Genomic DNA, 27,120 nt, shown 5'->3' with positions numbered 1-27,120 from the left:
TATAATTTTGCTTATGTATTCTTTGTAAATTCAACATTTCCGCTTTTGTTCGATTAATAATATTTTTTTCGTTTGGATCAGTTATGAATTTTACATGTGAATTGTTTAGTCTGTTCTGAAGCATTTCATATTTTTGATTATAGTCTTGGTAATGAAGCTTGTTTTTCCAAAGGAAGAAAATCTTGATTTGGTTTTTTGCTAATTGTGTCCACCATGTGATCCAATTGTTGTAATTCCTTTTCTGTTTAGTCCATTTTATCCAATTTTCTTTAAATTCGGTTTTAATTTCATGCGTGATAATGTGTTTTCTAAACAACCACAGTTTGTGTCTTGGTATGAAGAAATCATCCTCATTTGGTATCGCTATTCGCATTATATAAGCCCTATGGTCGCTAAAAGAAATACTTTGAATGTCAACTGATCGAAGATACTTTTTTAAGTTACGAGATACATATATCCTGTCAATTCGTGACGCGGAATTAGCAGTAACGTACGTAAATTCTTGGTGTCTTTTTATCAGATTCCATGTATCCACTATTTGCAAATGTCTAACTGCGTTACACAGAGCTGAACTGTAGTTTGAGTTCCCTGTCGCATCTTTTGTATCTATCACGCAATTAAAGTCGCCTGCTATGATTAAAGAATTAACAGAGGATGCCTTAGGTGGTGCGCTACATCATGTTGGAAAAATCTTTCTCAATTATTATTACACTTTATTCATTGGACAATAATAGTCCGGATGATCGTATGTTAGCCTAGCGTGTACATAAATACTTAATTTTTTTTAACGCTATTCAATTCGTTCGCCTTGAAAACAGTTGGCCCTTGAAATATTTTATGGAGTTCTGGAAGTCGAATAGTGAGTACACCTCATTGAATGCTCTACACATTGATGTCAGACGATCGCCTGACCCAAAGTTCGTTCGGCGCCGTGTACTCGCGAGTAGTGGGCGTGTACGTAGCGATGTTGTGGGAGCATATATGTTAAGTTGTTGGAGGAGTGCAGGGGAGTCAATGTTCCCTGTAAGCAGGTTGGCGATGAAGAGTTGCTGGGCAATACGACGTCTCTCTTTCAGCTGGTGCAGGCCAAGGAGCATCAGACGATTTTCGTAAGAGGGATGTTGGCTACCTGGATTTCATGGAAGTAGGTGGATTGCGTACCGGGAGAGCTTACGTTGAATTGATTCAATGCGGTCAGATAGGCGTTGTGCCAATGGGTTCCAAACCACACTAGTATACTCGAGAATTGACCGAACTGTGCTGCAGTAAATGGCTTTAAGACACATGGGGTCCTTGAGGTCTCTAGACATGCGTAGCACAAATCCAAGAAGTTGATTGCAGCGACTGATGATTTCTTCGGCATGACGATCAAATGTCAGTTTAGTGTCCAGCACAATACCGAGGTCCCTTACATGTGTTGCTCGTTCAATAGGAGTTCCATTAATATTGTAGCTGTGGTGTTTCGTCTCCCGAGATCTACTGAAAGATATCACCTGACATTTTTCAATGCATATTTTTAGTTGATTCCGCATACACCAGTGGTAGAAGTTATCTAAGTGTTGTTGTAGCTCATGCTGGTCGGAGTCTTTGTGTATTGTCATGAACAATTTAACGTCGTCTGCAAACATGAGGTATTTATCTGCTGGCAATACGTAGGCTAGGTCATTCATGAAGAGTGTGAAAAGCAGTGGGCCCAAGTTGCTACCTTGGGGTATATCCGATGTTGCAATGAATGGACGTGATAAGCTATGTGCAAATTCAACAGTGTATGTTCGGCCAACTAAATACGACGTGATCCAGCTTAGCAGCTTTCCCCCAATTCCCAGTTTAGCCAGCTTTGCCAGAAGTATGTTGTGGTCAATGCTGTCGAATGCTGCTTTAATGTCGGTAAATATAGCATCCGTTTGTAGTCGCTTATCCATGTTGCGCAAACAGTGCGAAGTGAATGTGACGAGATTGGTGACGGTGGATCGTTTTTCGACAAACCCATGCTGCTGCGAGGTGATGTAGTGACTTGCAGCGACAGTTAGCTTTGTGTGGATAACTTTCTCAAATACCTTGGCGCCTGCGCATAGTGATGGGATACCCCTGAAGTTTGCTCCTTGTGTTTTATCACCCTTTTTGAAGAACGGGATGATTCGAGAACTCTTCCAAATTAGTTCGATTTTGAGTGCCCGATGGTGCGTAAATATTTAAAAGTTTGGTTTGATCAAAACACAAGGATATGATTCTACCGTCCAAACTTTTTTCTACGTGTGAATATCTTATTTCCTGCCTCAAGGCAATTGCAGTTCCTCTTTGCCTTTCGTCTATATTTGTGATTATTTCATAACCGTGAATATGTCTGAGAGACGAATCGTTAACCTCTTGCATGCATATTATATCTAAGTCTAGCTTCTGTATCGCAGATGCTAGTGCGTAGGTTTTAGTGTCATTTGAGATGTTGCAAATATTTATACTTCCTATGAGATACGTTTTATGCATGCCTTTTCTCTTTTCTTGAATAGTTCTTTTCCCTCTAGAAATCTAGTTTTCTTGTTTTTTCCCTTTTCGTGTTATTGATAAAGTTATACAGATTTTTTCCTACCTTTTCCGTTTTCAGGCATTGTAGTTTTTGTTGCATATCTTGTTCGACCGCGTTTCGATTCGATCGTGATAAAGTCTGTTAGTTTTTTATCCACTTGTCTCTTGACGGATGATGATCGCGATCTTTGTCTGTGGTTGATATTCTCTACCTGGTTAAGAGTGTGAGTGTCGACGACGTTTACAGTAATTACATCTGTGTCTGCAATCATTTTGGTTTTGTTTGCAGGCTTGCATTGTAGTCCCGAAGTGTCTGGCTGAGGTTCTAGCTGCTCTTTCGATGTTGAAGTGTTGGTCGTTTTGGGCACATTATCTACTGTGCTAAGATCATGTCCATTTGTCGTGACGTCCGCATACGATTTTAGCCGATCATTCAGGTTGGATTTCTATGTAGTTAGTTTTCTGCTGCTTACACAGGTCATCCCGTGATGTACGGGAAGATCACACTCCAGTGCATTCCAGCAATGACATTCCGAGCTCAATCTAGTCAACGTCCAATCAAAGGATGATCGACAAGCTCTATCCCGCAGCAGCGAAAGCGATTTCACTACTCACGAGACTGAGTCCGCCAAACACCCCGAACCCGACGCCAACGCTGCCAAACTCAATGTGTCAAAACTGGATTGGAGTGCAGAACACTGTACTTTCAACAACGCCTGCCTCCCTTTTACGGCAGTGGTGGAACCGCCTTCGAGTGCTGTTGCCCAGTCATCGGATCACCCGTGGCACTACAAGAAATACACTGAAGACATAGACAACACAACATTTAACAAAAAAGGAATTGGGGAATACGAATAAGGATTGGAAGGATACTTGGGATGTTGAATCATAGGACAAGACCGTTGTCTCTGGCGTATCGGTGAATGATCCTCATGTAGGGGAGGTCCTTGGTAACCAACACTTCTCTAATTTTAGTACCCGTTCGTCTGCCGATATCCTCGACTGCGCTCAACAAGGAGGGTCTTGCGGTTTCAAATTCCACGCAGGACCACAGAAGGTGATCCACATCGTGGAATCCGTCACCGCAGCCACATACTATTGTCTGAGCCAGAGTTATACGCTGTAGATGAGCGTTCAACGCAAAATGATTCGACATCAGTCGAGACATCATTCGTATGAATGCCCGGTCTACAGAGAGCCCATCGAACCAAGGCCGCAGGGACACTTGCGGAGAGATCGAGAAGAGAAAACGCTCGAGTTCATCCGCCTCCCACATGCTCTGCCAGCGAGACAGGAAAAGTTGCTGTGGGAAACGAAGGAACTCCTGGGCCGAGATAGGTCGGTCGTAAAAAGCGCCTTCTTTGACGCCTGTTTTGGCCAGTGAGTCTGCCTTTTCATTGCCGGGAATTCCACAATGAGAAGGGACCCAAATTAGCGAGATCTTATACGCCTTATCGAACATTGATCCAAGCAGTTCAATGATTTTTATGCTGAGGACATCTTGACTCTTAACTGCCTTCGGAGATCTCAGAGCTTCAATAGCACTAAGGCTATCAGTGAAGATGAAGTACTGGTCCGAAGGTCTCGCTGCTATCATGGATAGTGCGTACAAGATTGCGGCTAGCTCTGCGGTGTAAACACTACATGGCTGCCTCAATTTGAAAAATACCTCGGTGGACTCGCTAAAAACACCGAAGCCAGTACCCTCCTCAGAGGATGATCCATCAGTGTAGTACTGGCTTATTTGGTCTAAATGACCATACTTATTCATGAAAATACCCGGAACTATCCACGGGCTAAGATCATTCGGTATGGTCTTAATTTCCTCGCGCATCGAAGAATCTGTTGTTAAAAGTGAACTGTAGTTCTCGGCAAGGGCGGCACGATTTAATGTCTGTGGAGCGCTAGGATGCACTTGTAGCGCTACAAAATCTTCGTAGATCTTTAAGATTTTGCTCTTAGAACCAGTCTCTAGAAGCGCTTCAAAATTTTCTATTATCAAGGGATTTGATACTGAACAACGGACTAGAAGGCGAAGGCGACAGCATTTCAAAACGTAGTTTGAGCGGCATCACTCCGGTCATCACTTCTAGGGACATGTTGTGTGTGGATTTCATGCTCCCTAGTGCGAGTCTAAGACAGCGGTACTGTAGCCTTTCAAGCTTGAGTATCAACGTATTGGATGCCCAATGGAAGCATATGCTTCCATATTCCAATACGGATAGTACCGTTGTCTTATACAGTCTCAGGACGTCTGATGGATGTGCGCCCCACCATAATCCTGTGACTGTCCTTTGAAAGTTGATTCTTTTACTGCCTTTTTGCACCAGATGGGTGAAGTGAGGACTCCAGTTTAGCCTTGAATTAAACCATACACCAAGGTATCGAAAATTGTCGGTAGTTGATATCTTTTCACCATACAGAAAGACATCAATTTTCGGGTCATATAGCCTTTTCTCCCTGTTTTTTCCCGTGTCGCTAAAAGGAGAAAAGACTACCATCTCAGTTTTCGTAGCAGAGAACTTGATGCCAAGGTTTTCAGACCACTCGGAAAGATTATCCAGAGTGGTTTGTAAAGCCAGTTGTATTTCGTCGGCTTCTCTGCTTGCAAAAGATATGACGCCATCGTCTGCCAATTGTCTAAGACTGCAGTTGGGCGCTAGACAAGCGTCTATCTCACTAACATAAAAGTTACACAGCAGGGGGCTCAAGCAGGAACCTTGTGCTAGTCCATGGAAACTGGTCCGTTTTAACTGCACGTGACCATTGTTGAAGTTCATAACTTTTTCCGACAAAAGGTTGAATAACAAGTTATTCAACTTTGGTCCCATTTGCTAACTTTTGACTCAGTTTGTATGGAGAAACTAAGTCAAATGCCCCCTGTATGTCAAGGAAAATAGACCCCATGTTCTGCTTGCGTGAGTTAACAAACACGGGGGTTGGGGTTGGATTCGGATTCCTCGGACAGAGTAACGTTGTTGTTTAAGAGCTGAACTGAGAGTGAATGTATTTCTAAATTTCGTCCTTAAATATAATAAACTATTTCTATTTCACAATATGAGGAAGCAGGATGGACGGTTCAAGGATTCGTTGTTTCGCTGCTTGCTTGATGTTGGCTTGGAGTACCTGATGTACGATGGTTTATCAGGGAATTCCAAGACGGGTCTAAGGCTGCATATGTCTGAATAGCCAGGGTACAGATGACCAGGTAAAGGTGCATGGCGATAGTTGGTAAATTGTTTTACAACAGTATGCTGGCTGGATGTGAAGGACATTTTAGGATGTTGATGTCTAGATGATGTTAATGTCTTGCAGCTGAACGGATGCTTATGTATCTGTAGCCTCTTCTTCCGGTAAATATCATAGGAGAGGGTACTTACGGTGGAAGGGTTGTGGCGACGAGCGTTAACTCGTGCACGGGCAAGCTCTATTTCAGTCATCAAAAGCGCTAAACAGTCATTAGTACCCCTGGCTTTACGAAAACCAAACTGGGTATCTGATAGAAGGTTGTTTTTTGTTTCAACCATTCTTCTAGCAGTAAGAGAATCATCCTTTCAAGGAGTTTGCTCAGACACGAAAGTAGCGATATTGGCCGATATGAATCGTATCTTCATGGCGGTTTGCCAGGCTTCAAAATAGTGACAACTTTCACTTCTCTCCATTCTTGCGGGACGCTGTTGAACTCCAACATATTGTTGAAGATTCTCAACAGACGTTTCTTGCCCATGTCGGGAAGATTTTGCTGCAGTTTGCTGTTGATCTGATCCAGGCCTGGGGAAGAATTTTTGCTTGATAGAAGAGCAAGCGATAGCTCAACCATAGTGAACGGTGAGTCCATGATAGGGTCACTGCCAGGCGCGTTTTGTGCACAGTTTTGCGCAGGAACGAAGTCGGGACAAAGCTTGTGGGCAAATTCATTCAGCAACTCGCCAGAAAAGCTTTCGCTCTCGTTGGTGTTATTGCTGTTTCGCATCCTTCTAGCCATTCTCCAAAGTGAATTAAGTGAAGCGGAAGGGTCTAGGTTATTGACGTATCTGTTATGGAGTTAGGTTTTGATCCTTCAAGTGCTGTTTTATGACTGACGGTTTATTCTCCTTCTTACTAATACATACATGTACTTACATCTAACGCTTCCACTATACGCTTACATACTATCTATACTTACGACACTACATTCTCCCCCTTAAACAAAGTTTACTTCTATCTCGGATACTTTAATCTAGGTTGTCCTTCCAACCTTTTCGACCGTCTTAAAGGTGGAGGACTAGACTCACTCCTTTTCCTTTTAAATGATTTATTTTCATTTCTTGGTATTACGACAACATTTTTATACATTCTTTTATCCTTTTTCCTTATTTGATTTGCATGTACCAATCGCACTACTCCATTTAGACTTATTAAATATCTTAGACTTCTTATCTTCTTCTTTATTATCGCTGGAATCCATCTCACGTATTCCTTAAATTGGTTTTTGTAATAGACTTCTTCTTCTTCTTTATAATGATCTTGATATTTCACCATTGGAATTAGTCTTCTTGACTCTTCTTTACTTGATGTACGTGTTGGTACTAATATGCCATCATCCACTAATTTATCTAGGTTTGCTTCTACTGGTGCTTCTATCTAGGTTTTTCTATTAGAGCATACGGGACTGAATACGCTTTGTGAAAAACGGGTGTATAGTTTGGTTTTAACACTAAATTAGCTTCGAATCCTTCTATCGCTTCTTTATGATTACTATTTGTTAGATTCGGAAACATCTTTTTCATCTCATCAAGCCATTTATCTGTATCAATTTGATTTAAGTTGAAACTTTTTCTCCAATTTGGAAATAATATATCTAATGCATCACGACCTAGTAGAGGATTCCCTTTGTTTTCGGTTGGAATTACTGTGATGTCTAAACTGACCGTTTTACTTTTTGTGCTTACATTTACACGTGTTTTTCCTAACGGTGTTAAACTTTGACCTGATGCAGTAATAAAACGCAAATGTGTTTGTTCTAACTCGATATTTGCAAATTCTTTCCGGTACACATTCTCCGGTATGACTGTATTACACGCACCGCAGTCTATCTCAAATGCAATGTCTATACCATTGATTTTCAATACGCACACTTCTGGACCACTAATCGCTCTATCTTCGGATATGCGTGTTAGTAACACATCCTTTTGTTCCGACCTCAAACTCTGCACATTCGTACTTCGGCAACACGACGACACATGACCATATTTTTTGCAGTTGAAACACTGCCACATACGCGCAGGACATGTCTGTGGATTATGTGATCTTCCACATCTGTAACACTTCATTTCTTGCTTGTGCGCTCTGCTCTGTTGGTGTAAAGGTGTACTGATTCCACGGTAGTAGTACACTTTCGGACCGACGCTTCGTTTTGGCGCGCACTTAATCGCCGCCATTTCCCTCTGTTTCTCTTTCGATGTAAATGTTTCATTTTGTTCATCAGCAGCTTCCCACGTTCTGGCTATATTTTCTGCACTCACGAATGTTAAGTCCGATTCTCGTAGAAGACGTTTTCTCAATCCATCGTCTCGAACACCAGATACTAGTTGATCTCGCAAACTTTCCGCTAAACAACACGTGAACTTACATGATTGTGTAAGCGCTTTTAATTCTACTATGTACTCCGCAACCGACTGATCCTTTTGTAGACAGTTTCTGAAGTTGAAACGTTCCGCCACTATGTTGACTTTCTGTTCCAGCTGGTCTTGTAGCTTAACGCACAGCTTCTCGTAGTTTACCGTCTTTGGCTGTTCAGGTAGCACTAGCTTTGATATAAGACTGTACAGCGACGCTCCACCCAAGGTTAACAACATTATTGTTTTCTTCGATGATTCGACTTCGTTCACTTGGAAAAAATATCCATTTTTCCAAGTACTCCTTGATGCTTTCACCCATGACAAATGGTTCGATTTCACCGATTAACGACATGACTATTAATTTGACTTTAACGTTTGCTTTATCCTCGTCGCCAACTGTTATGGAGTTAGGTGTTGATCCTTCAAGTGCTGTTTTATGACTGTCCGGTTTATTCTCCTTCTTACTAATACATACATGTACTTACATCTAACGCTTCCACTATACGCTTACATACTACCTATACTTACGACACTACAGTATCTACGCCAATAGCCCTTTTTCTTCGCCTTCAACAGGTTTTTGCACGATCTCTCCAGTCCTTTATATTTTTCATATAAAGACCATGAGCCCGTGTCCCGGAATACTTTAAACGCCTCCCGCATCTTATTAAAAGCCGCTTGACAATCCTTGTCCCACCAAGGAGTGGGAGGTTTTTTGAATGTCCTTGCTTGGTGGGAGCGCCTTGTTTGGGCTTCAAGAGCGCACTTGTTTATAATGGAAACAAGTTTTTCGCACTCCTGAGCTGGAGACAAATTTTCCAAGTCAAGAGAAAGCGAAGCGACTACTAATTCACCGTATCTCGTCCAGTCGATGTTCCTCATTAAGTCACATTTAACGGAGATTCCACCTCCTGGACGGACATCCTCCCTTGATGTAGGAAATTACTATCGGCAAGTGGTCACTGCCGATAGGGTCCTGGATCACCTTTCAACTTAAATGCAGGGCCATCGCTGATGGACATAGAGCCAGGTCCAGTGCACTCGCCCTACTCTTAGGTGTCTGCATCCTAGTTGCCTCTCCTGAGTTGAGAATTGAAAACCCAAATCTTTCGCAGATGTCTCGGATAATAGGAGCGCGAATGTCATTCTTATCGGAGCCCCAGTCGACTCCGTGAGAGTTAAAATCTCCCAGGATCAAAAGCGGTCCAGGCAAGACCACTGCTAAATTTCCAAGATCCTCTTTGAACTTTTCAATTTTTTCCTTTTCATTGTTGGCTATCGGGGGGATATAAATTGAGGTAAATGTCACGTGAAGATCGTCAAGTTTTGCCTTGACTGCGACAATTTCAATAATATCTTGTCTAGGGGTGCGTATTCTGGTGAAAGTCTGACTCTTTAGAACACCAATCAGTACCCCGCCACCCCTTGTCATGCGATCTTCACGGATTATATTAAATCCGGTGAAGGTAAGATTAATGTCTCCCGATAGCCAAGTTTCACAGAGGGCGAACACATCGCTGTTGTGCTCGCCCACTATTGCTTTAAAGGAGTCTAGCTTACCAAGCAAACTCCTACAGTTCCACTGCATGATGGTAGCCCTTGGAGGAATTAATCGTCCAATCGGACCATCATGCTTAAGCATGGCCATTGGGCCAGTCACTGTTTGATCATCCCCTTCAGGAAAGGAAGGGCCCAAGTAGCGATCATGTGCAGGTGCTGCGGGAGGTTCAGGGTCATGAGGAGGGACTCTAGGATCTCGGAAAGGGACGGGGTAGGGGTTTTCGGACAACCCCCGATTGGAAAAACCAAACTTTCCAGAGGTGCTTCGGTCCGGGGGGATCGCTTCTTTTTGGGCTCCTTCCTGGCAGAGTGAGGAGCGGGAGCAGAAGGATCAGCGTCTCGAGTTGGGACTGAGGATGTTGCTTTAGCAAGAGGCTGGTGTGCCAAAGGTTTATTTTTTTTTTAGGACCTTCCGTTGTACCTTTTTGTATGATACTCTGGTCTTAGCTGATCTCAGAGGCATCTGTTCGGGTGCAGCTGGGTTGGACTCGCCATTTGCAGCTGTATCCAAAACTGCAAAAGGGTTCGACGCGTTCGCACCTTTAAGGGCGTCGCTATAAGAGCCGCGTGCCCTCTCAGCTACCGTTTTTGTCTGTTCCCTTTGCAATTTTCGGTACACCGGGCACAAGGCTACCTCATGCCAGTCCTCCCGACAATGCGAGCATTTTTGAGAAGGGGCTTTGCACTCCTCGGTGGCATGTGCCCCTCTGCATTTTCCGCAGCATATTTTGCGAGTGCAAAACGGATCGGCATGACCGATCCGACTGCTCTTCGAACAGGTGGCCACCCTTGGCACGTATGGCCGGTCGATCGGTATCCGGAGACCTTCAATAATGAGGGACTGCGGAAGAATCGTAGCCTCAAACGTGATCCTGATTGAGGAGGTCGGAACATATTTTTTCCCCTCCGTCGCTGAGGCGTCAAGCTTAAAAAGCTTTTTAGCCTCGATCACTTTTACTTTTGGCGTACCTGGGGCTTGAAAAACGCCCACGCCATATTTAAAAATATCCTCTTCAGGATATTCGAAGTCCTGGATCACGCCGGTTACTTCAACCAGACTACCTGGGATGTAAACCCGGTAGTGCTCCGTAAACTCTGGATCAGCCGCAATGACGTTGGCTTGAGCCCGGTCCTTTGCGGTAACCCTGATCTTGTTTGGGCGCATCCGAAAAACATCGGCAACGCCCGGGTACTTTTTAAATAACGATGCCGCGATCGTCCTTACATCGAGTTGTTTAACTCGCGGCATAAAATACACTATTGGCTTACCCTCCCACGACGGCGGGTAAGCACGCGCTCGGTGTTCTGATAGCGGCTCGTTAGTTGCTACCAGCGGGGAACTCTTTGTCAGCGGGGCACTTTTTGCCACCTGGGAATTCTTTGCAAAGTGGCACTACTACATGCGGCCTTCGATCGCTATTTTTTTGCCGCTGGTGCGGGCTTGGGGCTTTCGTTTAGCCTCCCTGCAGGAATCATTCTCCCGATCGGAATCTGAAACATCCTGCTCTACCGCCATGGTAGAGCCGGGGACAACGGTGCGTATAGGGAAGGATAACGCTTACTGTGACTCACGATGCTCAAATAGACAAACTCACACACACACACACACACACACACACACACACACACACACACACACACACACACACACACAATACATAGGCGGCTGGCTATGCGAGTCGCTAGTGCCTATCGTACGATCTCGTACGAAGCAGTTTGCGTGATTGCTGGGTTGACGCCTGTGTGCATAACGCTCGAGGAGGACTCAGAGTGCTTCCAAATTGCACGTACGGGGGAACCCAACGCGGGAGCTGCTAGAAAGGCTGCGAGGGCGAACTCCATCAGGATGTGGCAGAACAGCTGGTCCAACGCTGTGAACGGTAGGTTCACAGCGTTGGACACACGCTGATACCTGATATAGCAGTATGGTTGGACAGGAAGCATGGTGACGTGGACTTCTTTGTCACCCAGATACTTTCTGGCCATGGCTGTTTTAGGCACTACCTGCACAGGTTTCGGCACACGTCTTCGCCTCAATGTCCAGCGTGTCCGGATGCAGACGAGACGGCAGAACATGTCATGTTCCGCTGCCCAAGATTCAGCGCAGAACGTCAGCAGCTGAACGACATATGCGGTACAGAGGTGAGCCAGTCGAACCTGGTGCAGCTGATGTTGCAGAGCAGTGAGTTGTGGGAAGCAGCGTCAACTACGATGCGGCTGATAACGTCCAAACTGCAGCAGTGGTGTAAATGTCTGCGAACGTTTATGTAGTGAACGAGAGTGTTATAGTTGCTAGCGCGTATTAGTCAGACTAAGTGCACAGCACTGCCCCTCCCATGAAGTAATACCGCGAGGTGATCCCGTGGGAGGAGGCATAGGGTCCAAGGAGAGTTTTTTACTGGGTTAAAATCCCATGTCGCCTCACCGGGTGTCTTTATGAAGATTTTAAACTCCTTGTATAAAAAAAAAACACACACACACATACGGCCACAGACGCCACGCATGTCCTGCTTCGCTGATCGCCATATACGGAGTCACACTCATCTTGCTTAGTATAGTCTGTGGTTTTCGCAGAGGTGAAAACCCTGAAGCTCGGGCTACATGGATCGCAAACGTAAAGCGCGAACCCAAGCGTTGTGTCAAAATAATTTTTTGGTTCGGTAGGCATAAACGTTGAGTTCAAACATTTGTAAACAAATCGTTTTTTCAACTGAACGTTCCACTACATACGCGTTTTTAAGTCGTTCAATCAAACAATCAAACACATTTTTCCGTTGTTTTTTTCACAAAGTCATTTCCATTTTTACACTGAACTAATCCTGACAAGAAATTGATTCGCCTTGCCACAGTTTAATATCCTACAGTGAGGTGATTATTATAGTGAGGTGCTTCCGTTGACACCAACTCCACTGCTTCGTCATGGCTGACCATTGCTTGTCGTGTGTGCGTGCACATTCGCTGGAAGATCACATCTACACGTGCGATGGCTTCTGCAAGCGCTGAATCCACCGCTCTTGCCTAGGAGTGAGCAATGTGGTGGTAAAGGAACTCACCAGAGAAGGATCTCAATTCCTGTGGTTGTGTTCCCAATGCTCCGAACACCGAAGCAATGGGCGCTTGGTGGTTGTCTCCGAACTGACGTCTGCACTGCATAATCTCAAGGCTCAACTGACTACAGAATTTGCGTCCCGCTTGGAAGCTGCCACTGAGTTTTTCAACTGAGACCCACAACAACATCTACGATTTAGCTGCCACTTCACCGCCGACTGATACCCACACCAACATCTACGATCACTCCGGATACCGATCTCACCAATCCATCCAAACGTCGCCTCATCGATCGATCCGCACCGACCAGCACCTATGCCACTACTAAGGCAACTCCACTCCTTTCTGGCACAGCACTAATCAAAACACCATCTCAGGCTGCTTTGTTACTACCACAAGAAACACCCAAATTCTGGTTGTATTTGTCGCGTTTTCGACCAACGGCCACTACTCAAGAAGTACAAGCGTTCGTAAAAGAGCAAATCGGCACTGATGATGTATCAAGTTAAGCTAGCGCCAGTGAACAAGGATCTTAGCACGCTGATCATTTAAGATCGGTATGTCGCTTGAACTGCGGGAGAGAGCCTTATCCCCATCCACTTGCCCGACTGGAACGATTTCTAAGGAATTCACCGATCATAGAACTGCACATACAACCCTACTTACTTCACTGGAATCTACAACGTCCTCTCTATCAACAAAAACAAATCACACCACTTCAAACACCATTACTACTGTCACCATCGCATCAGAAGAAACCGCCACACCACTAACATCGTCTTCAGCGTAACACTACCTTCGCTTCCACTACCACAACAACAATAGCTCCGGCAGATGGCTGCCCAACGTCTATCGCCTCCGTCATCATTACTAATGTACTGCCAAAATGACTAACCTCCGTATCTCTCTTTGTGACGCTCTTCATGACGTCATTATATCAACGGAAACTTGGTTAGATGATACGATTCCGACTGCACTTTTTGTCGACGACACTTTCTCCGTCTATCGCTGTGACCGCTCCTCAGATAACAGTACTTTCACTCGCGGCTGCGGGGTACTTGTAGCCTGCAAAGCTGAGCTCACATCCTCAAGAATACCTAACACGCATACTTCCCTGGAGCTTTTATGGATTCAAATCCATCTTAGGGAGTATTCTATCTTCGTCGGAGCTATTTACTTTTACTATTCACTGCGATACAAGAGCGCATGAAATCGAGGTATTTTTTAATACTTTTTGGTGATTTTAATCAACCATCGATAAATTGGTCACACGAATTCGACTATTACGTTCCCTCTACTTTTTCATCATCCTCCTCCTATTTTGTGGATGGTCTTTATGAATGTAATCTTAGTCAAAAATAAGGTGTTGTTAATTCCGCAGGAAGAAAGTTAGACTTAATGTTCGTAAACGAATTTGCCTTACCTTTTGTATTGCCCTTCTCCAGCTTTCCGTCCCCTTTACTTCCTGCAGACAGCTACCGCCCTGCTCTTAAGCTTTGTATTCAGGTCCCAGCCCATTCACGTATCAGAAAGGCCCAGAATCGCGAATTTAACTTCCGCAAGCTAGACTATAGGAAATTCAATCAAACAATCTCCATTAGGAGAAGTTGTTGGTCTGACCTTGGTCTGACACAACTCTCAGATCCTTGCGTTTTGACAGAACTCGGGCTCTTCGTAATCTTCGGCACACTAGCTCAGGTTATCACCGCCAGATTTTTAAGTATGCTGCGGCAGCATACCGAATTTACAATCGGACAAGATATTCTCTTTACATGAGCCGGATCCAAATCAATTTCCACTGCAATCCCAAATCGTCCTGGTCCTATGTTGAAAACTCCACAAAAACTCCTTCATTTCCTACCGTTATGACCGTTGGATCTGCTGACAATGCCCCCGACATCTGTTCCCTCTTTGCAGAACATTTCGCCAGCAATTTTTCTCGACCTCTGGGCGATTTGTCCTCAACCTCATCATCTATAGATGCTCATGCTCCGGTTGATCCGTTGATGATATATCCGTCCTCAATGCCCTAAAGTCGCTTAAAATTTCTTATAGGCCTGGTCCAAACGGAATTCCTGCATCTGTACAAAAAATGTGCGGTGTAACATTTGTTCCTCTTCTTAGAAAACTATTCCTCTAGTCTTTGTGTAAGTCCTCTTTTCCTTCCTTGTGGAAACTTGCTTGGTTAATTCCTTTACATAAAAAAGGCAATAAGACGTCAGTCGGAAATTACCGAGGCATTTCCATACTATGTCCAATAGTCACAGTGTTTGAAATAATTCTCCATTCATATCTTCTGTATGTTACTCGTTCTTCCATCATTCCTCAATAACACGGATTCATGCCCAAAAGATCAACTTCCACTAACACAATGTGTTTTACCTCTTACCTTTCGTCTCAACTGGATACGGTTTCTCAGGTTGATGTCGTTTACACCGATTTCAAATCTGCCTTTGATCGTATCCCCCACTCACTCCTCATTTCCAAATTATCTTGTCTTGGCATCCATACCTCCTTACTTGCCGTGTTCCGTTCTTTCCTGTGTAATCGTAGTTATCGAGTCTCCTTTAAAGGTTCCTTTTCTTCTCCCTTTCTTTCAGGTGCAGGCGTACCTCAAGGAAGTGTCTTAAGGCCACTGTTATTTGTTTTGTATATTAATGATGTCAGTACTGTCTTTCCACCTGATTATTTTCTCTGTTTTGCTGATGACTTAAAAATCTTCTATCCTGTATCCTCTCCTCCTGACTGTGTTGTTTTTCAATCTATCCTTGACCGTTTTTGTGCTTGGTGTAATCGCAACCGTCTTTCCCTTTGTCCGACAAAATGTAGTGTTGTTATGTTTACCCGGTCCCGTTCCCCTTTTGTTCGTCCTTATTCCCTTGACCAGGTTCTGGTTGAGCGTGTTTTGGTCATTAAGGACTTGGGCATCTTGCTCGACACGGGGCCCTCTTTCTCACGCCAGATTGACTCCATAGTCAGCAAATCGAGGAGGACTCTTGGTGTACTTAAACGTGTGGCCCGTGACTTCTCCGATGCTTGTTGTTTGAAGACTTTGTTTTGTTCACTGGTCAGATCAATGCTAGAGTATGGCTCGGTTATCTGGTCCCCGTCGGCTAGAATCCGCATTGATCGAATAGAGCGGCTGCAGAGGTCCTTCACCAGGTTTGCTCTCCGGAAAATTCTTGGCGATCGATCCTCTGCTCTGCCCTGTTACGAGCACAGATGCCGGTTGCTTGGTCTTGCGTCGCTTGAAGATCGCCGTGCTATTTCGCAATCCTCATTTGTTGCCGCACTTCTCCTGAATTGCATCGATGCACCAGCTTTGCTCATGCAAATCCCTCTATATGTTCCCTCCCGCGTCCTTCGAAATCGTCCCCCAATTTTTGTTGCCTTACGTCGCTCTGCGGTGGGCCGTAAAGATCCTCTCCTTATTGCCATCAAAATGTTTAATTCCTCGTCGCATCACTTTGATTTCAACATATCTCTACCTGCTTTCCGTTCTAGGTTGTTATCCACTTCCTAATCTTTTCTAGGGGCGGCCCGGTGGTGTAGGCGACAGCGGCGCCGGTCAAACGGCAGGACCGGGGTTCAAATCCCATCCGGACCGTCCCCCCGTAGTGAGGTCTCACTATCGAACTACGTGGTATCGGCAGTCTAGAAAGCCATTTCGATGGCCGGCATGATCTTAGAGGTCGTTACGCCAAGAAGAAGAAGAAGAATCTTTCCTTCGCCTTTATATTTTCTGTTTTCTTTTTTTCCAATGCTGAGTCTAAAACAGAGAAGCAAAGGGTCGTCAGTACCATAGCGTGTGCAACGGATTGGATTGCTTTTGATTGTACATTGCGTAACCGAACAATAGGACCACTAGGGCCGGAGGGCGGCCAGTGGTGATGCGACAGCTGCGCCAGTCTCTACACAGTAGGTCCGGGGTTCAAATCGCACCCGGATCGTCCCCAGAAATGACGACATACTATAGAACTACTTGGTATCGGCAGTCTAGTGAAGCCATTCGATGGCCGTATTGTGGAAAAAATATTTTTGATATTCCTCATTATGTCCAATTTTTTGTATATTTTTACCATTGGTGTTCGTATTTCACGACGCATTTATAGTAATTCATACCGTAAAAAGGCCCACTTCTCACATATTTAAAAAAATGAGATGAAATGCTATGTTTAAAAAAGCTAAAAATCAAAATATACGAAAATTTGCATGAAAACTCAACTAATGGCTTGTCAGGGTTCACTAAACAATACAAGAAAATTGCTTAAAAATGGGTGTTCAATCCTACGGATTTCGGATGCTTGTTTGCTGTTGATAATTGCCAAAAATACGTGCTGTTGTTTCGAGTATCAAAGCGCAAGAGAACTATATTTCGTGCAAAAAACGATTTTCGTTAACTGGAATGGAGCCGAGTGCTCAGGCTTAACGAAGAAAGCTCGTGTGTCGTTAAGTACGGTCAAGCGCAGTGTTGATGTTGAACATCCTCCCCGGCCTTGACGAATGTCAATGCAAAAAAAAAAAACAAAAACAATGCAGGTGAAAACGCAAATCACGTGTTTGTGCTCGGCTGCTCATCTGCTGTGTCAGTCCATCTTCACCGGTGTGCGCGTGGAGAATGCGTGCAAGTGGTCAACGGGTAGGCGGGAGGAAATCGTCCTTCAGGATCACCAATCTCCCGGGAAGTATATCGTGGTTCGTACTAAGCCGTTCACTGACCTTCTGCATTTCTTGTAGATACTCGGCAGATCAGTGCTTCCAGAAACGCTGTACCATCACTTACCACTTCTGCAGATCGCTGAGTTTGCACGCACGAAGACGAGTGTAGTCCGGCTCAGGAACGGCGTGCATGGAGGTGCCGATCAGGAAATGAGCTGGGGTAAGGGCCGATAACTCGTTAGGATCGTCTGATATCGGTAAAAGAGGATGCGAGTTCATCGCAGCTTCGATTTGTTGTAGAACAGTAGTGTAGCCTTCATAAGACAGTCGTGTACTGCCTAACTGCCGGAACAGGCGTCGCTTGACTGTCTTCACCGCTGCTTCCCACAATCCGCCGAAGTGTGGTGCCTTGGGAGGGGTGAAATGCCAACTAATGCTACGGTTAGTGAAGTCTGTCTATATGCGGTGTAGTTATTGTTCATCGCGAAACATCTCGAATAGTTCAGGAAGCTCTCTTGCCGCACCCTCAAAGTTCGTCCCGTTGTCCGAATGTATATGTGCGAGTAAGCCTCGTCGCGCAGTGAAACGGTGGAGGGCGGCTAAAAAACCTTCCGTTGTTAAGTCGCCCACTAGCTCCAAATGTAAGGCCTTAGTAGAAAAGCAAACGAAGACGCACAGATAGCACTTTCCCGGAGCGGCTCGTTTGTGGATCGGTTTCAAGTATAATGGACCGGCGTAACCCACTCCAGTCACAAGGAATGGTCGGATGGGAGAGATGCGCTGAGCAGGAAGCTGTCCAGTTGGTTGCTGCTCGAGTGCCAGTCGCTGTCCGTATGCCACGGACACAGTCCCGCACAATACCTTTAACTAGATGCCTCCCATCTTGTGGCCAATACTCTTCTCGTAACCTCGATAGCAGCAATCTTCCTCCCCCATGACGAAGCTCCTCGTGATGATACTTGCCAATCACGTGCGCGAAGGGATGCTTTTTAGGAAGCAGGACAGGATGCTTGGCTTCGTAGGGTAGCTGAGAGAGCCGTAAACGTCCTCCTACTCGAATTATTCCCTGGCTATCCAGGAATGGATTGAGTTTTTGCAATGGTGATTGCTTCGACTGTGGAAAGGAACACTTTTGTGGGGTTTCTTTTTCACACTTTTTATTGAAATGAAAATACTCAGCTCAGCAGCAGCGCGGAAAAACAGGAAGTAATAGGAATACAAAATGGAACCGGGACGATATCACGCGTTCAGTGGCATACGCTGTCACGCATGACGTTGATCACGGTTGCTACAACACGGTGGGCAAGTGGTGAATAGTGGTACATTTAAACACTCCCCCTCAATGTGAACCCTCTTGCCACTATTGCCTTGCTTGAAGTCCCAAAGACTTGCAGAAATGATGGTGCTTGACTGGTCCCAGTGTATTAGTCAGGATATCTGCCTGCATACGATCTGTTGGACAATATAACAGTTGAATTCCTCCTCCTGTACATAGGTCGTGAATGAATCGCTCCTTTGTCTCGATATGCTTCGATCTTCTACTGAGACGATCTGATCGAACAAACGCCAGACACCCCTGGTTATCCTCCATAACGGTCGTTGGATGACTGCGTTTCATCCAGATCATGTAGAAGCTTCCGGAGCCAGAGTACTTCTTGACATGCTTCGCTGAGAGCTACGTACTCAGCCTCCATTGACGAGAGACTGATGCATTGTTGCCGACGACTGGCCCACATAATGCAACCACCTCTTAACTTGAACAGTATACCGGATGTCGTACGTCGTACTCTCACCATCGCCCGCCCAATCTGCACCCGGAAATCCAATCAACTCCTGTTGATGCTCACCTGCAAGTTATAGTTGATACGTTTCTTCGTTGATTCGTTGCTTTCAAATAGCGAAGTACTCGCTTCGCCGCTGTCCAGTTGTAGTCTCGAGGAGCGCTGAATCGTCTTCCAAGTATTGATGCACTAGCTGCAATATCTGGGAGAGTAACAATGGCCAAATAAAGCAACCCGCCCACAACGCTTCGATACATATTTGGGTGTTCGAATGGCTTACCGCTACCTGTCGTCTTAAGATAGCCTGGATCCATCGGTGATTTGGCAGTCTTACACAGCTCCATCACGAACATCTTTAGCAGTTTGTCGATGTAGTTACATAGGCTTATGTTGAAGACGTTTCCTTCGCGTTTAACCTCAACGCCGAGAAATTGACGTATTTCTCCTAGTGATGTTATCTCGAACTCGTTCCTCAGGCAACCGCAGATCTCCTCTAGCTCCAACTTGTTAGAAGACGCAATCAATAAGTGCCGATAACGGCATATCTCTATGGTTCCCTAGATGGTATGGTTCTGATATTTTCAATAACGGATCTGTAGCGGCTTTGACTAAGTCCGTGCTACTGTAAACATGGTCTATCAATGTTCTGCTCTGCCTGGTGATTCGTGTGACTTCTTTAACTTTTTGTCTCATGTTTACTGAATCCATCAAACGCTTCAGTTTGGCAGATTTTTCAACATTCAACCAGTCGATATTGAAATCACCGACGATGATGTTATTCTTTCTCACATCTAGGAACCTATCCAACCATTCTTCCAAGATATCGACAAATCTTGAGTCACTAGCACTCGGTGAATGGTACAGAACACCATAGTTCCCCACCGCCATCCCTCGAGAAACTGCTATGCCAAGAAACCAGTTACCCTCCAATGATTCATTAAAAATCACCCGAAGAGTAACCTCGCTCCTGGCATATACAGCAACTCCTCCTGTATGACGCGAATGAGACAAACACGAGACAACCTTATAGCCATTCATATGAAGCTGTTGAAAAGCCTCAATTTCCGTTACATGAGTTTCAGAGATAAAGACCAACATTGGTTGAACTCTATCTACTGTATCCCGCAACATAGCATAGTTAGAAGAAAGGCTGGCAACATTGAAATACAGGATTTCTTTGAGCCGCCCCAACTCCATCCCTCCCTGCTATTGGGAAAGTTTGGCTCCTCTCTCCATTTGTTTTTTAAACAGTGGACACTCATAACTATTGGCCGCATGTTTAAAATCCAGCTTAAGGCTTCTCGTTGCATTTGCCAAACCACCCTAGAGATTTTGCATCTGTCAAAACCAACATTAATTTTGTCAATCTTTTCCAGATGCTTATGACACTCGTTATCGACCTCCAAAACAGCATTTTATTTTTGGTATTTAAATACCTTGTTTTCAAATGTTCCAAGGACAGTCAGGACGAGTAGAGGTGCTCTCCCGTTTAGTCGATAAGTTTGTTCGGCTATATATTAGTATTTTGAGGAGAGAAAGTGACGCAAGCAGTAAATGGCTTTCAAGTGAAAAGTTACGTACAGCGGATAGAGCATTGTGCAGAATTGCACAGAGAGATGGTTTTAGCGACGAACTCAAGGCGTTAAAGCATGAGCAGCAAGTATCACAGAAGTCGCAGATGAAGAGTTTAAACCAATATTGAGTGAAGATGGTTTAGTTCGTGTGGGAGGTACACTGGGAAACTCGGCAGAGCCACACAATGCGAAACATCCAATCATCATCCCTGGAGAGCACACATTGGCTCGATTAGTAGTGAAGTACTAGCATGACCAAATGTTACATGCGGGTCTTCAACTTGTGTTAAGTACGCTCAGACAACATTATTGGATTGTTGGCGGCCGCAATCTAGTAAGACGGATATTCCATGAATGCTTCAATTGTTTCCGATGCAAGTTAACACCGGTTGTGCAACCGATGGCAGACGTGTCACGTCATACGTAGAATTGACTATGGTGGTCCAGTTTTTGTGAAGGGCAAGCACCGTCGCGCGGTTCCGATGAAAACCTATTTTGCTATTTTCGCCTGTTTTGTAACGCGTGCAGTACATGTCGAGTTAGTGTCTGAATTAAGCACGGAAGCGTTTCTAGCGGCAATGAGGAGATTTGTCGGACGCCGTGGTTTGGTAAGGAGATTTTCTGACAACGGCACAAATTTTACAGGGGCTTCAAATGAGCTGCAGGGAGTGTTCGAGGTGTTGAATTCGGAAAACCATCAAGAGGCGATTCAACTCTGGACTGCTAATCAAGGAATACAGTGGAAATTTATTCCATCTCGCGCCCCTCACTTCGGTGGTTTGTGAGAGGCGGCCGTGAAGTCACTAAAGCATCATTTGCTTAGAGTTTTTGGTACGTCGTCATTGCCATTCGAGGATCTGGCAACGATGTTGATCGAGGTTGAGTCTTGTCTCAATTCGCTACCTATCACTTCCATGACGGATGACCCACTAGGTCAGGAGGTACTGACACCCGGGCACTTTCTAACTGGTTCCCACATGCATCAAATTCCGGCAATCGATTTGCGAGAGAAACCAGCAAATGGACTCAGTCATTGGCGCTGTGTTCAGCAGCTAAGGCAGCTGTTTTGGAAGCGTTGGCACACGGAGTACTTACAACAGCTTCAAGTTAGAGCAAAGTGGTTGGATCCAGCCACAGCTATTGAACCAGGAACAATGCTGTTAGTAAGAGAAGATAATACCGCATTAGAAGTCAATACCGGAAAGGACGGGGTAGTGAGGGTGGTAACGTTGCGAACGGCAAATGCGATAAATGTTGTACGGCAAGTTTCCAAGATGAAATGTAAGATAGTCCGAGTGAGTGAGAGAAGAAAACGAGAACAAGGTCTGGAGTTTTGCACTTAGGTGTTTATTTGCTGCTATCCTGACGACGACTGCCTGTGTACTCCCTAATCCTTCCTTTTATACCCTTTTTCTCTTGGCAAAAGAAATATGCGGCATTTCTTTTCTACATTCGGCCCTTCCTGACAGACTTCGATCCTCGATGTAGCAACATTAACGCATTATTGTATTTTTCTTGTTCCCTGAACATTTCTATTCTTCCTCATTATCCGGTTCGATCTTCGCATATGCTCACAACTTCATGTTATCCTCGCTGGTAGATGTGACTCTCGGTCCTTCACAATCAGCCGCCTTTTCTACTTTTTAACGCCCATTCCGGTGAACTTTCGTAATTATTGTGGAAAAAAACCACTCCGTGCTCAGACTTCGACCAGTGTGGTTATGCTGCCTGCTAAAGTGATACTCGTGCAAGGAAAAAATACTGTGCCTGTGATTAGTGCCTGCTACGTGACTGTACTTCTTGGTGTGCCCGTGTTGTGCTGCTGTACCTGTGCTGTGCTTCTCGGTGTATCCTTTTTGTGCCTGTGAGTGTGTTCGTGTGCTGTGCTTGTGCCCGTTCGTGTGTGTGTAGTGCCTCTTCGTACCTGATTCGGCTTCGGCTTCAGCTTCAGCTATGCCGAAGCGTGGCAGAGGGAGGAGCAAGAGACCAGACTCGGTAGGATCGGGCTCCGATTCGGCCGAGTCCAAGCGCTCGAGGAGCGTGGTTTCTTCTTCTTCGGAAGAAAGCGACGGCACCATGAGCGTGAACAGTACGGAATCACGTTCGTCCACCAGCGTGCAGGAGGAAAACCTGGCACAGTTTGTCACCGTCAACCGGCGACAACGGAAGGCAGCCTCGACTACGAAGCCTTCCAAGACACCAGCTACGCCCGCCGTTCCTGCAGGGCGTACATTGGCTCCGGCTCCCGTATCGGCGGTGAAAATGCCTCCGATCACCGTGAAGTCGTTGCCAGTTGCTGTCCTGCGTCCGGAACTGCAGGCGCGAGGCATCACATCAGAATTCCGTATCTCCGACGTAGGCACGTCGATTACGGTCCGATCTCCTGCTGAACAGCAGGAGGTCCTTAACTACCTGCAGCAGCGGAATGCAGAATATTTTTCGCATGACGCTAAAAACATGCGTCCCTTCAAGGCGGTGCTTCGTGGGCTTTCGGAAACGGACCTCGCGGAGATCGTCAGTGAGCTGAAGGAGTCTTACCAGCTCGACGTTTTGGAAGCGTTCGAGATCAAGCGCCGCGCAGGGGGCATACAAACCAGGTTGTATCTGGTTCATTTCAAGCGAGGAACGTGCTCGCTTAAAAAGCTGGAAGCAGTACGGTCAATTCAGCAAGTCATCGTGCGATGGGTGCCGTACCGCGGAGGGAAGAAAGGCCCGACGCAATGCCATCGATGCCAAGCTTTTGGGCATGGTACTCGCCACTGCCAGATCAAACCTCGGTGTGCCATCTCTCGGCGGAGCATCTCTCGGACGCTGCCGGCGGAGCATCTCTCGGAGCAGTGTCCATCGAGTTCGGGCACGGTAAAGTGCTCGAACTGTGGTGCCGCTCATCGCGCCGATGATCCATCGTGTCCAAGGCGGGCGAAATACATTGAGATTCGACAGCGCGCCAACGGTCGAAACTCTACTCCTCTGCGCGGCGGAGCATCTCTCGGAGCAGTGTCCATCGAGTTCGGGCACGGTAAAGTGCTCGAACTGTGGTGCCGCTCATCGCGCCGATGATCCATCGTGTCCAAGGCGGGCGAAATACATTGAGATTCGACAGCGCGCCAACGGTCGAAACTCTGCTCCTCCACCAACCACAACTAACGTGTGGCACGCGCTTCCACCGTTAGCCTCCATTCCAACCAGCATTCCGCACTCCATTCCTCCTCCGATATTGCACACTGCTCCCAAGACCAAAAGCTTTGCGCAGATTGTGTCAGCACCAACCACTCCAAGCGTCCGACCTAAGGCAGCGTGCATCCCACCATCAGTACCACAACCTAAACCTGTTCCATCTTCTTCTTCTTTGCAATCCACAGCACCGAAGTACAACCTAGCGAAGCGACTACAGGACATCAGGAACGCTCCAGACACTCCAGCTAAAACTCCAACCACAACTCCAGCCACAACTTCCGCGGAAGACTTGTTCAGCCCGGAAGAACTCTTCGCTATATTTAGCAGAATGCTCCCGAAGATCCGCCTTTGCCGCAACAAGGGAGAACAGCTCGCCGTTATCGCAGAACTGCTGATGCTCCTTCATTGACCAGGCACTGCGAGTCATCACATGGAATGCTCAGTCCGTCCGGGCTAAGCAAATTCCACTCGGCGACTTCCTTGTCTGGCACAACATTGACGCAGCGCTAATAGTGGAAACTCATCTCAAACCTGAGATCAGTTTCTTCTTAGGCAACTTCACCATCCATCGTCTGGATCGCACCACCTCTCGAGGCGGCGGCGTTGCCATCGCGATCCGACGTGGAATCCGGCACACACTACTCCCGCACTACAACACCACCACCATAGAAGCAATAGGCGTCCAGCTCCATACCGACACCGGTCCACTGCAGCTTACGGCAGTCTACTGTCCGCGGCAGTGCACCCTGTCGCGAAGAGCTACGTTCCGACAAGAGCTACACATCATCACCAGCAATCCGGCCCGTTCACTCATTGGGGGTGATCTCAACGCCAAGCACCAGTTGTGGGGCAACGTACGGAGCAACACGAACGGAATCACCCTGGCGGACCTGTCGCAGCATGGGAATTTCGTCGTGCAGTTCCCCGATGATCCAACACACATCCCCAACCGAGGTATCCAATCAGTAATAGATATTTTTCTTTCTAATTTCATTTGCAGCAAACCCCGCACTATCGATGAGCTGAACTCAGATCACTTCCCGGTCTTAACGGAACTGAATCTGAATGCAACCAGACATCCACCAGTACTGGGAAAGGACTATTGCAACACCGACTGGGCTCGCTTTGGGAGAACTGTGGACCAGCTTATCGGCAACAACGATGTGGAAGCTGCGATAACTGATATTGACGCAGCAATCGCCCGGTTCGAGGGTGCCGTCAAAGCAGCTGAAGCGGAGTGCGTCCCGGAGAGGAGTGTTCGTGGTGTGGTTCTCGTTCTCGATGACCACACGCGGTCACTCATCGCCAGACGTAATCTGCTGAGGCGGCAACATCAGCGGACTGGAGACTTGTTGCTGAAACGCCAGGCCGCGCAGCTTTCGCGTATCATCCATGAGCGAGTATTGACGATCCGCAACAACAGATTCGAGCGTATGGTTCAAAGGCTACCTCCCCATGCACTCAGCTTCTGGAAAACTGCAAAAGTCCTTCGCACCAAACCCAGACCAGTTCCACCACTCACCATAGCCACGAACCAGACGGCACACACACCAGCAGAAAAGTCCGATGCACTTGCCCTCCAGTTTGCCAGTGCTCATCAGATCGGTCTGTCGATGCCCAGTCCACATGAGTCATCTGTGGCTGCGACGATTGACCGACTCGATGAGGACGACCTACCCTTTCCACCCAAAGACCAAACCACCATAGCAGAAGTGAAGGCTGCAGTCAAAAGAATGAGGAACATGAAGGCGCCCGGCTTCGACGGCATATTCAACATTCTTTTGAAAAAAACTGCAACCACAGGCGCTGTCACTTCTGGTAAATATCTATAATCGCTGTTTTCAACTTTTCTATTTTCCACAGTCCTGGAAGTGCGCTAAGGTGATCCCTATCCTGAAGCCGGGGAAGGATCCAACGCTGCCTGCAAGCTATCGACCCATCAGTCTGCTGAGTGCTCCCGGTAAACTCTTCGAGAGATTAGTTTACTGGAGGCTTCGCGATGCAGTCGACGAGCGGCAACTCATCTCAGCGGAACAGTTCGGGTTCCGGTCCGGCCATTCCTCCACACTACAGCTTCTTCGGCTCAAGAACACCATCCATAGAAACAAACGAGTTTCCAAATCCACCGCTGTCGTTCTGCTGGACATCGAGAAAGCGTTCGACAACGTGTGGCACAACGGGCTCATCCACAAGTTGTGCAGGTTCGGCATTCCAGCTCACCTGGTAAAGATCCTGCACAACTATCTACAACAGCGAACGTTCCGGGTCGTCGTCTCTCCAACTGCCTCTGGTACTACTGCAGTACCAGCCGGTGTTCCGCAGGGCAGCATATTAGGGCCTCTGCTCTATTTGCTGTACACTGCGGACCTGCCGGCCCTTCCCGTCGGTGCGGGCATGTTCCTGTTCGCAGACGACATGGCCATCGCGACGAAGGGTAGGACGTTGGCAGAGTTGAGAGGCGGCGCTCAACGTTCGCTGACCACCATCGGACAGTATGCTTCCAGCTGGAAGATCAAAATCAACCACACCAAGACCCAGGCGATGATCATCCCCCATCGCCTGTCGAACCAACTCATCAATCCTCAAACCCATCACATCACCATAGACAGCATCCGGTTGCCGTGGAAGACGACGGTGCGATACCTCGGGATCACCATCGACAACCGTATGCTGTTCCATTACCACACCAAGGAAACATCCATCCGCTTGCTCATCCTACTGAGGAAGCTATACCCACTCATCAACAGACGCTCCAAGCTGCACCCATCCAACAAGATAGCCATCTTCAAACAGATCGTCCTGCCCACAGCAACGTACGGCATCCCTGTCTGGCGTTCCTGTGCAAGGACGAACCTGCGGAAGATACAAACCAGTTGCAATAGATTCCTTCGACTCATCCTGGACGCTCCTAGCTGGACACGGCTTGAGGATGCAGCGAACACAGCACCATTCGACGAGTTAGCAGACAACATCATTAACCGGTTGCAGACTTCAGCAGCGGTTTCAACCCACCAGCTGGTGGGAAACCTGGTTTTTAGAGAATAAGGTAGTTAGATAGTTTTAAGTTATTAGTTTGATTTAGTTTATTTGTTGATTAGTTGTAGGTGAGTTGTTGATTAGTATGTAAGTTTAAACTAACAATGAGCCTTAGTGCTTCTAACATTTAAATAAATAACCAATAGAACTGCCTTTTGGCAT

General features: G+C 46.3%; 1 protein-coding gene and 1 pseudogene across 1 annotated transcript; one reads left to right on the top strand and one right to left on the bottom strand.

Moving 5' to 3' along the window:
• Nucleotides 1-1,096: 1,096 nt before the first annotated feature.
• On the bottom strand, nt 1,097-8,442 carry LOC126563888 (uncharacterized; annotated as a pseudogene).
• A 14,232-nt stretch (nt 8,443-22,674) lies between these two features.
• LOC126562359 (uncharacterized) lies at nt 22,675-25,696 on the top strand. The gene is made up of 2 exons (XM_050218838.1): nt 22,675-23,494; nt 24,108-25,696. The coding sequence occupies exons 1-2, from the start codon at nt 22,699-22,701 to the stop codon at nt 24,329-24,331; spliced, it is 1,020 nt and encodes a 339-aa protein (XP_050074795.1). The 5' UTR covers nt 22,675-22,698; the 3' UTR covers nt 24,332-25,696.
• Nucleotides 25,697-27,120: the final 1,424 nt, after the last annotated feature.

The sequence above is a fragment of the Anopheles maculipalpis genome, chromosome X, assembly GCF_943734695.1.
Source record: "Anopheles maculipalpis chromosome X, idAnoMacuDA_375_x, whole genome shotgun sequence".
In the NCBI taxonomy this organism is placed as follows: Eukaryota; Metazoa; Arthropoda; class Insecta; order Diptera; family Culicidae; genus Anopheles; species Anopheles maculipalpis.
The sequence above is the reverse complement of the archived record's forward strand: the minus strand, read 5'-3'. Positions and strand labels throughout refer to the sequence as shown.